We start from the raw sequence: 17005 nt of genomic DNA, 5'->3' as shown, positions 1-17005 counted from the left end.
ATCATAAGTGTGGGAATTGTGTATTATGTGGTTGCTGCTTGACCAGGGCTTGCACCAAAGTCAACCAGTAACCCAACTTCTAACATGAGCATAATACATTTGCTCCTCCCCCTGGGTGCTGCAGTATGTGTCATTACAGAATGAGTCTTTGAGGTACCCGATGGTGAACTACATAAGAACAAATGAGTTCTGTCTCTTCCATCAATGCCATTGGACCCCCTCCCTCCTTGTCTCCAGAGCCTGTCCTGGTCTCCCGTAAAATGTATTCTCCAAAAGTAAGACCTAAAGTGGTGTCGCCGGATACCCAAGTGTTCCCACCATTGTCCCCATATTTCTACATGTTTTTGTGGGCATCCCCTCACCCGGTAGATATGTTCCTCCACCTGCCTACATCACTCCATGTTGGATAAGCATACCCATACATTTGAAGTGTCTGTACTCCCTTACCGTCTTACAGTTCCTTGTCTCGCTACTGCTAGGGCTGTTTTGCAAAGGGCCAGCATGTATCTATCTAAGGGCATTCCCCCCCCAATCCAAAGTAATAACAATTTGGGGGTGAGCATCAGGACATCGTCCATGACCTGCAAGAGTCAACTCTGTACACCAGTCCAAAATCTCAGTAGTCTGGGGCACTCCCACAAGGTATACAAGAGGCTGCCCCTCTGGCCAGACCTCCTTCGACAGCAGTCCAAATCAATCGCTCCTATCGCATACAGGTGTGTTTGAGTGTAGCAGGGCCTATGTAGTAACTTCAACTGGACCAGACGGAAACCCAACCGGATGGCCACCTCCCAGGAGTACTGCTGTCCTGTATTTGTCATCTTCTAACCTGCCCAGGTCTGATTCCCATTTCACTCTCAAAACCTGTAGGGAGGCTAAATGGTGTTATGTGACTCTAATGTCTTGGTCAGCTTTGTGCATACACTGTATTTCTGCGTGTGGTTTTACCACACCCTGAATTACTGGGTGTGTAAAGATCTCAGGCAATCATTCTGTGTGTGCATCCCATCGCTTAATTTCAGTTCCGCAGGACCAGGAAAAAACACATAATCACATCTTCAGGGCAAAGAAGTAAGTTGCAGTTTCAAAATTAATGGTTGCATATTTATTAATTTTGGGCTCTCTTGTGTTGATATTTCAAAAGGGTAAGGTTCTAAACAAGCATTTGTATACAGTATACGCATTGGTACCTGACACGTCCCACTATTTACATACACTCACAAACTGCTTTATTTTCTTTTTTTCGCAGGGTATCTCTGCTCTGACCGACAATAGTGCAGTGTACCTTTGCAATATGTGAATTTATTAAGCGTAGTGTCAATATTGATATGGCTTAAAAGTGTAAAAGAGAAAATGTTTGAAGCTTGTGTGAAATCTATGTTAGCAGTCAGTCAAGCTAATATCCATATTAACTATACTAATTCTGCATTTGGTTGATGATTGTCTGATCCCGTTACACAAAAGCTTGGAATCTAACACACAACAATTTAATATTGATTTTTCCTAGATCAGTGACTCTCCTCTTTTTGTTCCTGGCATCTGGGGTCCACATTATTCAGCCATGCTTCCAGGATTCTGGCTAAATGAGGGAGGCCAAAGTGCCACAGGAAAACTGGTGAGCCTCTCCTAAAGCTTTATTTACAAGAATGTGTGTACACAACATATCTTGATTTCAGGGAAACGAGGTAAAAAAAAGCTGTCTGGTAAGCAAATGACTGTACTAGTGCTGTTAACAAAAAAGTCTGTGGCAGCTTCTATTGTTAATGATTAGTTTCTATTCATAATGACTAATGGGTTTACACCTTCTAATTCCTCACATCATTTTTAGTCTCCAACTATCTGCAGAGAAAGTATGTTATCCATATTTCATAACGTGCACTTATTGTCCTGCTTTTCTTATGCTGTCTTACATAATTTACCAGCAAATGTATTGAATCTTACCCACCCAGTCTCTTGGGCTAATGACTCCCAGAATGCATTGCACAAGAACATTTGGAAGACATGGACAATCCATTTTCATTAAATAAATTAGCACTCAATTACATTCAGTGCACAAACACAGGCTATATTAACATCTATCAAGGCCTCTGAACCATAACATTGTCATCAAAAACCTGTGTTCACGTTGGTATTTGATGACATCCCGCTTTGGAACTTGTGAGAAGTCAAGGCTGTGGGAAGTATCATGGAGGGGAAATGTTAATCAGGTGGTGGTAGCTCAGATTAAACCTGAATTGAATGCCTCTATTAAAAAAGTGTACTACACTTCTGTTGAAGTGGCTTTCCTAGCTTCATTTTTGTGCAAGCTGACAGAATTTGTTTGTGCTTAATTGTTTTGCATTTTCCGTTGAACACATCGTATTAGCCAGAGAAGGATTGTTCCATTGTCTACTGAAGTGTTCTCAGTGCCTGAAAGTTTGCTTGCAGGATTGACCTTGACTGAGGTCCGTGTTTGTGCAATTAAAGAGACACAGGAACTGTGGCAGCCACGAGTTTGGGAATTGACTACTTAAGGCCTTGTTTTCAGTCCACTGATAAATGGAGTTTTTGTATATTTAGTGTTCACTTTTACCTTATGTTAAATTAATTGTTTAAAAAAAAAATGTATTAGCAACACAGGGAGCATGAATATATAATCATAAAACAAACAAATCAAGGAAGAAGAAAAACAATTGAAAAAAATCAGATCATGAACAGGATTGACTTACATCACTACTAACTGCTAATCAAAACCAGTCAGATCAATTACGAGTAACGTTGCAGGCAGACTACATAAATTACAACTTATCTACTATGTGCAAATCAAGTATTTATGCCTTTCAACTAATGCAAGACCCCCAAATCTTATCAAATTTGGCTAAAGACTTATTGCCCCTGATCCTGGCCAAAGCAAGTTCCATACAGTACAAAGCTGTGCTCTCGCAACTACATTAAGGTGTCACAGAAAAAAAGTACAATGACCAATGTGATTCAATGAACAGAAGCAGATTCTTTCGTGTGTTTCTTGTCACAGCAAGATGATGGTTTATTTGTATCCAGACTTGAGGAATATCACAGTTAGCCGACACGTGTTTCGTCGTGTATAGTTGAGTCAACACGACTCTTCAGGGCTGGTGGTACAAAAATAACGTATGCATATTCAATTATGCGTCATGTCACTGTAACATACTGCATATGGTGACTGGAGTGCATTCTACATGCAGTAGTGACGTGCGTATCCATTCGCACATAGTGGGTGTGTTTAGTGATGACGCTCGAGATCTAGGAAGTGTACCACTACAAGGATGTGAGTGGTTGACCTTGAGTGGTAGTGCAAAGGTGATGAAGTTTGGTGATATAACGTCTGAGTGTGTGATGAGTGTTCGCACGCACACAGTAGTCCTGCAAACAGAAGGTTCGTGAAGTGATAAAGCGTCCAAAAGAAAGCAATCTAAAGTGAAGTGAAGTGTGAAATTAATGGTGATAAGTTCAAACGGAAGCGTTTATGTGTGATTTAGAATTAAATATCGGCGGTGTCCGAAGTGAGTTAAAAGAAAACAAACTCTCTCTAAACGGTAAAGTATTTACCTTAAGACTCAACTCCAAACGTATGGGTTGAGACTAGTCTGGACCTCGTGGTTGTGTTCTGTGTAGGTAGATAAGAGAGAGACTGGAGGAAAAAAGGAAAAAACTCATCAGGAAGGCATTAAACGGGGGATGTCCAAGGACATCTGTTTATCACGCTGAAATCGGAGTAGTAAGGTCAAAAGGGGGACAGAGTGGAAGGTATCCTTACCACTATGTCATTAAGAATCAAAATTGTGACTGAGTAGGAATGGTGTATCCAGTGGAGTCACGTGCGAAATACACTTTTTGCTGCTAAATTCCGCCCTATTGGGTAGGTCAGCGTCTTCGAATATTAGCGCTCTAGTAGAGAGAAAAGCATGAAATCCAAAAATATCAGACTTGAGGTGCCGTATATCGCGGCGCTCTAGATGACATTAATTATAATGTAGGCGGAAATCATTGGTAGGTTGAGAGTAAAGCAGTACCTGAATGCGGGTGCGTATCAGGCAGTAACCGGGAGGGGATCCATCTGTATAAGTGCTGCAGAAAACGGGTTCGTTTTCTCTTTGGCGGTGAGCTGTAGATAGTGAAAAGATTGTATGCGCACGCATTAGACATGCGAGAGCCTGGTCGTATGGGCTTTGAAAGTTGATTTAAAAGGGAAAATAGTTGTTGTGGAGAAAACCCAACAACTTACCCGTGGTGTGGTATCCCTCCTCTGTTGGTTCCCGGTCGTCGTCTCTCGTGTACGGACACGTGACCTGGGGGGAGGTGTCGTCATATAGGAGTATTAGACATAAACGATGTCCAGTCATATGCTGTCAAAACATGGACGCCATGTTTGAGAGGGGAGCTATATATGCGAGATGTTCCGTCTTAAAGTGTTGTTGTCTTGTAAACGAATGAAGGCGTGCAATTATTGGAAGGGGAAATGATGCGTACCGAAACAGGATATGTGGGCAAAATTGTTTCAAATATTGATAGAAGAAGAAATTCTAACGATTGATGGTAGAATAAAATTGAATTCTAACGACTGTCAAGCTACTTTGTCTTGCTCTATTCAATATCTAGTCAAATCTGATTACGCAGTGTCCTTCCGATTAGGTGAAACGTAATTGTGAATACCAACGGCTGGTGTGGGCCGGTGCTCATAGATGTGGTGTGATATATAGAGAGAAATTGGATGACATAGCTGCCACCAGGGTGAGAGTGCACCATCATCACCACTCATTCGTGAGTTCACTCATATTGTTCTCAACAGTAATTCGTTTCAATATGAATTGGCAAACGGTGTGATTGAATTCATGTGACAGACCACAGTACAGGAAAAACATTAAGTTATACAGTACATCTTAAATTCAATACTAAACAGTACATGCAATCGGTGGCCTCATCCTCTTCCAAAAAAAAAAAAAAATTTATAAACATCTCTAGCAGTGTCTATGTTTGTTTACATGACTCAGTGACTGGTATTTAAAAACAACAATGCAGTGAATGTCACAAATAGAGGATCCCAAGGGGTAACTGTTAGTCACCCAGAAAGAATTGAAGCTCAGGATCGTAGTTAAGCCCATGTTCCACGCTTTGTAAACGCATGATCCACGTGGCTTCTCTACGTCTGAGTGTCAATTCACGGTTGCCCCCTCTGATATTGAGGGGAATCATGTCAATCCCAAAGACACGTACTTTGATGTCATCCTCCAGAGGTTGACATTCAGCTATGTGTAGGGCTACTGGGTATCTGGGATCTCTCTTCTGAATAGCTCTCATGTGTTCTGAGATTCTTTCTTTGAGAGCCCTGATCGTGCTGCCTACATAAATCTTGCCGCATTGGCATTCAATTATGTACACTACGAATTTGGTCAGGCAAGTAATGTTATGTTTGATTTTGTATACTGTCCCTTCAGGACCCTTGAAAGTAGTGGTACCATGTTTCCCCCAGATGCACATGGAGCAGAAACCACACTTGTGGAATCCAAGGCCTCGTGTGGATAGCCAATCACGAGCTGTAGTGTTCGGGGGAACTGTGGGGCTCAATTTGTTTCTCAGAGTAAATCCTTTTCTGTATGTGATGGAAGGTCTGTCTGGCAGAAATTCCTTGAGCACAGGATCATCTGTTAAGAGTTTCCAGTGTTTGTTAAAGCTCTTTTTGGTGGTGTGATTGAGTGCATTGAATTCTGTTACAAGTCTGATTTGTTGGCCAGAGGACTCTGCCTCTGTACGTGTCTTTAAACAATCTGGTCTCGGGATGATTCTGGTCCTTAGTTCTGCTTTCTTGAGGGATGTATTAGAGTACCCTCTCTTACGAAACCTGTCTTTCATGTTGGAGATGCAACTATCATACTCACTGGATTCGCTACAGTTACGTTTAGCTCTTAGGAATTCTCCATATGGGATGGAACGTAACTGGTGCTCAGGGTGAAAGCTAGAGGCATGAAGTATAGAGTTACAGAAAGTAGGTTTCCTGAACAATTTAGAATGTAGTCGGTTGTCCTTCACATAAAATTCTAGATCTAAGAATTCCATATTGGTAAGGCTATGTCGCATGGTGAAGCTTATTTCCCACGTGTTGGTGTTCAAATACTCAAAAAAAGAAAGAAGAAGTTCCTCAGATCCTGACCATAAGAGAAAACAATCGTCGATGTATCGACCCCAAAAAACTATGGAGTCGACGTATTGAGTTCCTTTGGTGCCCCAAATCAAATCAGCCTCCAAAGCCCCCATAAAGAGATTAGCGAAGGAGGGAGAGAATTTGGAGCCCATAGCTACTCCCTTTTTTTGTTGATACCATTACCGATCAAAAATAAAGAAGTTGTTCTCTAGGATGATTTTCATCATGTGTAGTAGCATGTTGGTGTGTGCCCAAAGTGAAGCCGGTCTGTTAGATAGAAGTTTGGTAATGGCCGATATGCCTAGTTCGGGATTAATGCTGGTATAGAGAGACACCACATCCATGGTTACTAATATGGTGTCTCGTTGCCATTCCATATCTGACATGATACTCAGTATGTGTTTGGAGTCTTGTATGTAAGAAGGAAGGTTCTTGACTAGAGGTCCCAAGAAAAGATCCACATACTCTGCGATTCTTTCGGTGGGACCCCCAATTCCCGATACTATCGGTCTACCCGGTGGAAACGATAGATTCTTGTGAACCTTGGGTAAAGTATACAACCAAGGATAAGTGGGTCTCTCTCTTATCTACCTACACAGAACACAACCACGAGGTCCAGACTAGTCAACCACTCACATCCTTGTAGTGGTACACTTCCTAGATCTCGAGCGTCATCACTAAACACACCCACTATGTGCGAATGGATACGCACGTCACTACTGCATGTAGAATGCACTCCAGTCACCATATGCAGTATGTTACAGTGACATGACGCATAATTGAATATGCATACGTTATTTTTGTACCACCAGCCCTGAAGAGTCGTGTTGACTCAACTATACACGACGAAACACGTGTCGGCTAACTGTGATATTCCTCAAGTCTGGATACAAATAAACCATCATCTTGCTGTGACAAGAAACACACGAAAGAATCTGCTTCTGTTCATTGAATCACATTGGTCATTGTACTTTTTTTCTGTGACACCTTAATGTAGTTGCGAGAGCACAGCTTTGTAATGTTGTTGAGTCTTTGACTCTTTTCAGACGGTTAAGGGTGTTTTCCGCCTGCTCTTCACGCACTACACAACAATCATCCATACCACACACCGTAACGTAGAAATTGAGGCAGTGCGCCCCTGATATCTGAATCTTCTAAAAACCCCAGATCAGTTCACTTCTATTTGTGTCAGATTGGGTGCCTCCACGTTACAATTTTAACCTCCAGATCTAACTCATTCCCGTACTTGTCCATCACATCATGGACAGAGACAAAGCAGCGGCAGATCTCTTTGATAATCTGGCCAAAGGCATGCCCACACACCAGGCATCGGCCACAGCAGGTCCTGCACGTATAGAAGGTTTAAGAGATAAGTTCTTCAAACTAGAGAAACTAAAGAAACAAGAAAACTCCCGTTGGTGGGATGGAGCAACCCTTAAACATTACCTGAGGTTAAAACTAGTTCCTAGAGGACTACGGTCCATAATCTTCCCGACCTATGATGATCTAGACCAAGATCTCATGATTAAATGGGAAGACTCACTGAATCAGAATTCCATTACACTCATAGACATTCTCATTGAGAGTGCTGACCGTAAAACCGCCAAATTACAAACAGAAATCTCTACAGTAGAACAAGAGATAAAAGACCTAAATAAACCTGAGGCCACTGTGAAGAACTACACCCTACTGGTTGAGATTCTTCTCAAACATCAAGCGGAAATTAAAAACAGAAAGGCACGTCAGATCAAAAGGGATGAGGCGGACTACAAGAATGGTAGAATCTATACTTTTGATCGGAAATATGATTCCCTGATCTCTAAGCCCAAAGCAGGTCCGCAGGCAGGTAGATCCACTACCACCAGTTCTGTCAATTCCAGCACCACTTCACTAAGCTCTACTGGACTCAGTGACATTGAGAACGAAATTCTAGCCAATACAGAGCCCAACAGTTCTACCTTTTTTTTAGAAATGGAACGTGTGAGGAAGGGCAACAGGACACAGCCACCAAAGGTCGCTGTAGGCCCAAACCCCACAGGGGCAAACGTGGGAATAAGCGAACACTATCGCAGGAAACTGAGGTCAGGGACACAGAGGAATTAGCCACACCAGTTGACACGGTACAAGTCATTAATCTTTCCTCATTTCCCTTGACACCGGAGATGGTCTCCTTACTCAGTAGAGGCCTGAACTTTAATCCCTATGCCACCGGTGACATTTGCCAAACCAAGATTGATATTTTTAAGTTTATACGCAATCTTAAACTTAAAAAACATTTTGCTGGATTACAAGATACGCAGAGACAACCTAGACACATTCCTAATGTTTTTGATGATGTTTCTTTAACCATTAAAGATGTGCAATCTACACACCTGCTTCTTTCTTTAACAGACAGGGAAGACAGTCCTCTTGAAATGGAAAGGTTACTTGAGGAGCTTGATGTAGAGACTGATTACAGCATGGCGAGCGGTTTGAAAAGCAAATCCAAATGGACACCCACACTATCAGGGGGTAATGTAATTGACAACTTCCACAGACACGTTCTTGAGGATCTTAATAACATTAATACCAAGAACTTAAACACCAAATTTAAGTATAAAGACAACTTGACTAAAGGGGAACGGCTAGCACTTTCCACTTTAAGCAATAACCCCAACATTATCATCAGGGAGGCAGACAAAGGGGGTAATGTGGTGGTCATGGATCTGACCGACTACAACAACGAGATCCATGGCCAGCTTAATGATGACTCATGTTATGAGTTACTTAACCATAACCCCATGGGTCCACTAACACTTTTACTTAATGGACTCCTTCTTAACTGGAAACAATCTGGTCTTCTGGATGACAATGAGTACCTGTACCTCAAAGTCTTCAGACCCACTTATCCTTGGTTGTATACTTTACCCAAGGTTCACAAGAATCTACCGTTTCCACCGGGTAGACCGATAGTATCGGGAATTGGGGGTCCCACCGAAAGAATCGCAGAGTATGTGGATCTTTTCTTGGGACCTCTAGTCAAGAACCTTCCTTCTTACATACAAGACTCCAAACACATACTGAGTATCATGTCAGATATGGAATGGCAACGAGACACCATATTAGTAACCATGGATGTGGTGTCTCTCTATACCAGCATTAATCCCGAACTAGGCATATCGGCCATTACCAAACTTCTATCTAACAGACCGGCTTCACTTTGGGCACACACCAACATGCTACTACAGATGATGAAAATCATCCTAGAGAACAACTTCTTTATTTTTGATCGGAAATGGTATCGACAAAAAAGGGAGTAGCTATGGGCTCCAAATTCTCTCCCTCCTTCGCTAATCTCTTTATGGGGGCTTTGGAGGCTGATTTGATTTGGGGCACCAAAGGAACTCAATACGTCGACTCCATAGTTTTTTGGGGTCGATACATCGACGATTGTTTTCTCTTATGGTCAGGATCTGAGGAACTTCTTCTTTCTTTTTTTGAGTATTTGAACACCAACACGTGGGAAATAAGCTTCACCATGCGACATAGCCTTACCAATATGGAATTCTTAGATCTAGAATTTTATGTGAAGGACAACCGACTACATTCTAAATTGTTCAGGAAACCTACTTCCTGTAACTCTATACTTCATGCCTCTAGCTTTCACCCTGAGCACCAGTTACGTTCCATCCCATATGGAGAATTCCTAAGAGCTAAACGTAACTGTAGCGAATCCAGTGAGTATGATAGTTGCATCTCCAACATGAAAGACAGGTTTCGTAAGAGAGGGTACTCTAATACATCCCTCAAGAAAGCAGAACTAAGGACCAGAATCATCCCGAGACCAGATTGTTTAAAGACACGTACAGAGGCAGAGTCCTCTGGCCAACAAATCAGACTTGTAACAGAATTCAATGCACTCAATCACACCACCAAAAAGAGCTTTAACAAACACTGGAAACTCTTAACAGATGATCCTGTGCTCAAGGAATTTCTGCCAGACAGACCTTCCATCACATACAGAAAAGGATTTACTCTGAGAAACAAATTGAGCCCCACAGTTCCCCCGAACACTACAGCTCGTGATTGGCTATCCACACGAGGCCTTGGATTCGACAAGTGTGGTTTCTGCTCCATGTGCATCTGGGGGAAACATGGTACCACTACTTTCAAGGGTCCTGAAGGGACAGTATACAAAATCAAACATAACATTACTTGCCTGACCAAATTCGTAGTGTACATAATTGAATGCCAATGCGGCAAGATTTATGTAGGCAGCACGATCAGGGCTCTCAGAGAAAGAATCTCAGAACACATGAGAGCTATTCAGAAGAGAGATCCCAGATACCCAGTAGCCCTACACATAGCTGAATGTCAACCTCTGGAGGATGACATCAAAGTACGTGTCTTTGGGATTGACATGATTCCCCTCAATATCAGAGGGGCAACCGTGAATTGACACTCAGACGTAGAGAAGCCACGTGGATCATGCGTTTACAAAGCGTGGAACATGGGCTTAACTACGATCCTGAGCTTCAATTCTTTCTGGGTGACTAACAGTTACCCCTTGGGATCCTCTATTTGTGACATTCACTGCATTGTTGTTTTTAAATACCAGTCACTGAGTCATGTAAACAAACATAGACACTGCTAGAGATGTTTATAAATTTTTTATTTTTTTTGGGAAGAGGATGAGGCCACCGATTGCATGTACTGTTTAGTATTGAATTTAAGATGTACTGTATAACGTAATGTTTTTCCTGTACTGTGGTCTGTCACATGAATTCAATCACACCGTTTGCCAATTCATATTGAAACGAATTACTGTTGAGAACAATATGAGTGAACTCACGAATGAGTGGTGATGATGGTGCACTCTCACCCTGGTGGCAGCTATGTCATCCAATTTCTCTCTATATATCACACCACATCTATGAGCACCGGCCCACACCAGCCGTTGGTATTCACAATTACGTTTCACCTAATCGGAAGGACACTGCGTAATCAGATTTGACTAGATATTGAATGGAGCAAGACAAAGTAGCTTGACAGTCGTTAGAATTCAATTTTATTCTACCATCAATCGTTAGAATTTCTTCTTCTTCTATCAATATTTGAAACAATTTTGCCCACATATCCTGTTTCGGTACGCATCATTTCCCCTTCCAATAATTGCACGCCTTCATTCGTTTACAAGACAACAACACTTTAAGACGGAACATCTCGCATATATAGCTCCCCTCTCAAACATGGCGTCCATGTTTTGACAGCATATGACTGGACATCGTTTATGTCTAATACTCCTATATGACGACACCTCCCCCCAGGTCACGTGTCCGTACACGAGAGACGACGACCGGGAACCAACAGAGGAGGGATACCGCACCACGGGTAAGTTGTTGGGTTTTCTCCACAACAACTATTTTCCCTTTTAAATCAACTTTCGAAGCCCATACGACCAGGCTCTCGCATGTCTAATGCGTGCGCATACAATCTTTTCACTATCTACAGCTCACCGCCAAAGAGAAAACGAACCCGTTTTCTGCAGCACTTATACAGATGGATCCCCTCCCGGTTACTGCCTGATACGCACCCGCATTCAGGTACTGCTTTACTCTCAACCTACCAATGATTTCCGCCTACATTATAATTAATGTCATCTAGAGCGCCGCGATATACGGCACCTCAAGTCTGATATTTTTGCATTTCATGCTTTTCTCTCTACTAGAGCGCTAATATTCGAAGACGCTGACCTACCCAATAGGGCGGAATTTAGCAGCAAAAAGTGTATTTCGCACGTGACTCCACTGGATGCACCATTCCTACTCAGTCACAATTTTGATTCTTAATGACATAGTGGTAAGGACACCTTCCACTCTGTCCCCCTTTTGACCTTACTACTCCGATTTCAGCGTGATAAACAGATGTCCTTGGACATCCCCCGTTTAATGCCTTCCTGATGAGTTTTTTCCTTTTTTCCTCCAGTCTCTCTCTTATCTACCTACACAGAACACAACCACGAGGTCCAGACTAGTCTCAACCCATACGTTTGGAGTTGAGTCTTAAGGTAAATACTTTACCGTTTAGAGAGAGTTTGTTTTCTTTTAACTCACTTCGGACACCGCCGATATTTAATTCTAAATCACACATAAACGCTTCCGTTTGAACTTATCACCATTAATTTCACACTTCACTTCACTTTAGATTGCTTTCTTTTGGACGCTTTATCACTTCACGAACCTTCTGTTTGCAGGACTACTGTGTGCGTGCGAACACTCATCACACACTCAGACGTTATATCACCAAACTTCATCACCTTTGCACTACCACTCAAGGTCAACCACTCACATCCTTGTAGTGGTACACTTCCTAGATCTCGAGCGTCATCACTAAACACACCCACTATGTGCGAATGGATACGCACGTCACTACTGCATGTAGAATGCACTCCAGTCACCATATGCAGTATGTTACAGTGACATGACGCATAATTGAATATGCATACGTTATTTTTGTACCACCAGCCCTGAAGAGTCGTGTTGACTCAACTATACACGACGAAACACGTGTCGGCTAACTGTGATATTCCTCAAGTCTGGATACAAATAAACCATCATCTTGCTGTGACAAGAAACACACGAAAGAATCTGCTTCTGTTCATTGAATCACATTGGTCATTGTACTTTTTTTCTGTGACACCTTAATGTAGTTGCGAGAGCACAGCTTTGTAATGTTGTTGAGTCTTTGACTTTTTCAGACGGTTAAGGGTGTTTTCCGCCTGCTCTTCACGCACTACACAACAATCATCCATACCACACACCGTAATGTAGAAATTGAGGCAGTGCGCCCCTGATATCTGAATCTTCTAAAAACCCCAGATCAGTTCACAAGTTCCATACAGTGTATCTCGTTAAGCAATGCCCACCATTCCATGATGTGTGGGGAATCAGGAGAAATCCAAGCACGGGCAATTATAAGTTTCGCGCACGATAACATGATTGTAATTAAGGCCCTTTGTGGGATGTTCATATCATTTACATCAAGCAGAACTAGCGCAGGATCTAAGGAAAGTGTACATCCTAACTTCAGTTTCATTACATTCTCAACAGACCTCCAAAATTCTGAAATACTAGGGCAAGTATACAGCATGTGCACCAAGTCTGCCGCAGGTAACGAGCACTTGGGGCATTTAGATCGATCACTATAGTTACTGTTCGTAGCCCATTTGGAAATTCTCTCGGGAGTATAGTAGAGCATACATGTTGTTTTAAGCTGTTGCAATCTTAAGCTTGAAGAGAGGACTGCTTTGTTGATATTACGCAGAGAGGTGTTAATCATTGCCAAAGTAATATTGCTCCCCAACATCCTACTCCATTTCTCCAACAGAATACTCCAATCAGTTTCTCTATATGTATTAAAACATATATAGCATCAACTTATCAGGGACTTATTTTTTTGAGTGTACAGGCTATCCCAAATATTAGAATCAAGGACATTCTGAAGCTTCATTTTTCGAATCAAAAAATCGTGTACTTGCATATACTTATACCTCATAGAGTCCGAGACATTGTAAAGTGTTTTAAGAGTTTCAAAGCTCAGGAGCCCTTGTGCGCCATACAAATCCCCGAGTACTTTTATTCCGTGCTCCCGCCAAATGTTGATCCATCGCTAAATATTCCCGGTAAGCCCGGGTATCCCCATAAAACCAATCTTGGATGAAAAAAAGTCACATTACAAAAAGCCTGTATGGTACGCCAAATTTTAACCAAATCTCTTGCGGTCTTGAATCGTACTCTTTTGAAGTAGTTAGGGTCATTGATCCTCCACAAAAACAAATTAGCGTCCGTATCCAACATAAATGTAAGAAAGTAGGGTCGGTTGTCTGCACCATCCGAGTTAATTAAGTGTCTCAGGCGCCCTACAAACGTAGCCCAAAAATATGATTTAAAATCCGGAAAGTTCAGCTCACCTGTTTCTATAGCCCCTTTCAAAAGAATCATAGATCTGCTGGCTTTACGGTACCCCCATATAAAGCTACTAAAAATAGCGTCCAGATTTCTGAAAAAAGAGTTACCCAGTGCCAAAGGGATGGAGCGGAATAAATAAAGAAATTTCGGAGTATTATCATTCGTATCAGATTGATTCTTCCAATAATGTTTAAGGGGAGTTTGTGCCATTTTTTTTAAAGAGTTGTGGTTGTTTTAACAAACAATTAATTTAACAGAGAACAACAACAACTCTGTTAAATTAATTGTTTGTTATTATTATTATAATTGTTAATTTGAAGAAGCTTGGCACATAATATATTCTGATTCATAATAAAATACTAACATTTGCATTTGTACTGATTCAGGGTGACATCGAGTGGCTGTTTTACAAGACCGTTTGAAATAATTCCATCAAAAGTGTTTTTCACTGTTTGGCCCTCCAGAAACCCACCATTCAAATGCCAAAATCCGTATTCTATCATGATTCTTAGGAGGCAGACTCGTTGCCAATATTTTCTTAAATTAATGGTAACCTGGGTCATAATTACTATGGCTAAGGGTGGAGGGCATGGACCATGCCGTGTTTTTGGTGTGGAATGATTTTCTACCTTTTCTAAGGTTTTTTTATTGCTCTTGTTTGCATGGTTCCCTACCGCGCCTTGCAATTGTTACCCTTCGTACCACTTTCTTGTTGGCCTGGCCAGGCAGCGTGTTTTTGGGTATCTGTGTTTAGTTTGTGTTTTGTGGTGTAGTAGTGTGTGCGTTTTCTTGGTTTGGTTAAAATGGAGATGATGTGTGTATATCCCTTTTACTATCTTTATCTTATCATTTGTTGTACACATGCATGAAATGTTTCCATCTTTTATCTGTATGCTTTCACATCAGCACTTTGCTACAATGATTATTTGCTTGCATTTGTTCTGATGCGAAGTGTCAGTTGGAGTATGGGCTGAGCAGCAGGACAGCTGCTCCTGGTGGGGCTCTTCCTGGTAACATCTTACTTGAATAAAACTACCTGCTTTATACATGTACTACATGACATCTTCAGTACCACAGTGGATTTTGTATTTTTGGTCTTGTTTGATTCATTCAATTTTACTCTCTTTTTCTAACCTAGTATGGGATCTTTTTGTGTGGTGGTTTCACTGTTTTACTGTTTGAAGTGTTGTACAAATACTTTAGAAATTGCCACTAAGTTGTGCCGAATCTCTGTGTTAAGCGATCAGGGGGTTGAGCAGAGGTTAACTTAAGGTTTGCTTGTGTCATACCCTGACTAGGATTGTGGTTGCTGCTTGACCAGGGCTCACACCACAGGCAACCAGTAACCCAACTTCTAACATGAGGATAATACAACAAAAAAAGAACAACATGTGCTCCTTGCTCTCATGAAGTTCTAGAATGTAAAGTGAGGAGCCGGCACACCCCGGAACTGGCAGTTGGTGTGCTGTGGACTATGAAATAAACCTGATATTTCTCTTCCCTCTCTGGTCTGCTTAATGTGTAATCCTTTTATCTTGCATTGGACACAGGCAGCAAGGAAGGGATATGTCCAGGTACACATCAACACACACTTGATGCAGCAGAAAGACAGAGTGTGGCCCCTCTGAGGAACTGAAGGGTATTCTGGGAGGTACCCTGGTTACACGATTGAGTCCAGGATCATTGTGTTAAACTGACTCTAGTACCCAGTGAGTACTTTTGTGGATGTCCGCTGGTTGTGAGCAGCGAGTGACTGGCTACTGGCAGTGGTCGCTGTGGTAATTTAACAGTCATCCTAACGTGACCCCTGTTCAGCGCTTGAGTTTTGACTTGGTAGAGAAACTGTGTGCAAGACGGATGTGGTGATTTCAACCTCCGTTGAGCCTGTTAACAATTAAAAAGAGAGATGTCTATCTGGCGCCACTGTCTGTTTCCGACATCAGCAGGGATGGTGTGTGGCTTTCTGAGGAGGGTGCGCACTGTATATGAGTGATCCCCTCCTTTTTTACCACCGAACATGAGCAGTTCCAAACTAATGGGAGCATATTTGATGACGTGTACACACAGCAACAAATGGTTCTGAGTGGGAGGAGTGCTCCCTACGTACCCCCTAGGGCACATAAGGAGTCAGAAGATCGCCTGATATTTGACAGTACTTGTAAGAAGGCAGAGCTTTCTGCTATAGATACCCCCACTTTTTGCATGGTGTCCGTGTGTTTTGGGTGTAGTTCACTGGGATCCTGCTAATCAGGACCCCAGTGGCAGTGCTCTCTCCTCTAAATGTCCTGGTAAGCACTTTATACACCCCACAATTGGCATTCTGGTTTACCTCTGTAAGGCCCTATTATATGGTACTAAGGTACCCAGGGCATTGTACACCAGGGGTCTCCCATAGGCTGCAGCACTCTTATGTCACCCTTGGGAGCCCATGCAAACTGTGTTTGCAGAGCTGCCATTGCAGTCTGCGTGAAATGGTGCATGCACCTTTCACTTTGGATATAAGGTTTCCCTTATATCCCAGTCACTGAACTTTAAACCTTTGAGTCACCCCTAAGATAGGCCCTTCAGTCGTAGGGCACAGGGCGTGGTTCTAAGAGTGCGGGTACCTCTGCTCATGCAGATACCCACGCTCCATTCTCTGGGCTTTTTAAGTGCGGGGCAGCCATTTTAAGGTAAGTAATGGCCACTAGCAAGTCAAGATGCCCAGCTACATAATTTCTTACCCGAACCTAGTCATCTTTGGTAACAAACATGTTGGATTCATGCAACTACACCAATTGAAATGTTAGTTCCATGATACATGTACTGGGGGCTCCTTAAAGGACCACCAATACCTACCTGTGTAGCGTATCAGGGTCTTCCTGCCATCCAGCACTGCTGCCGACCCCAGACATTGTCCTGC

At 42.3% G+C, this 17005-nt stretch overlaps 1 protein-coding gene across 2 annotated transcripts in view; it reads left to right on the top strand.

The window, feature by feature from the left end:
* Positions 1-17005, top strand: part of FGGY (FGGY carbohydrate kinase domain containing) — a 2115431-nt gene that overhangs the window by 1367714 nt on the left and 730712 nt on the right. For both annotated transcript variants that reach the window (XM_078669875.1, XM_078669881.1), the window contains one exon: positions 1508-1615. In XM_078669875.1, the coding sequence (XP_078526001.1) occupies positions 1508-1615 (108 nt within the window). The remainder of the gene's footprint in view (positions 1-1507; positions 1616-17005) is intronic.

Source organism: Lissotriton helveticus, chromosome 1_2, assembly GCF_964261635.1.
Source record: "Lissotriton helveticus chromosome 1_2, aLisHel1.1, whole genome shotgun sequence".
In the NCBI taxonomy this organism is placed as follows: domain Eukaryota; kingdom Metazoa; phylum Chordata; class Amphibia; order Caudata; family Salamandridae; genus Lissotriton; species Lissotriton helveticus.
Note: the sequence above shows the minus strand (reverse complement) of the source record. Positions and strands in the feature narration are given on the sequence as shown.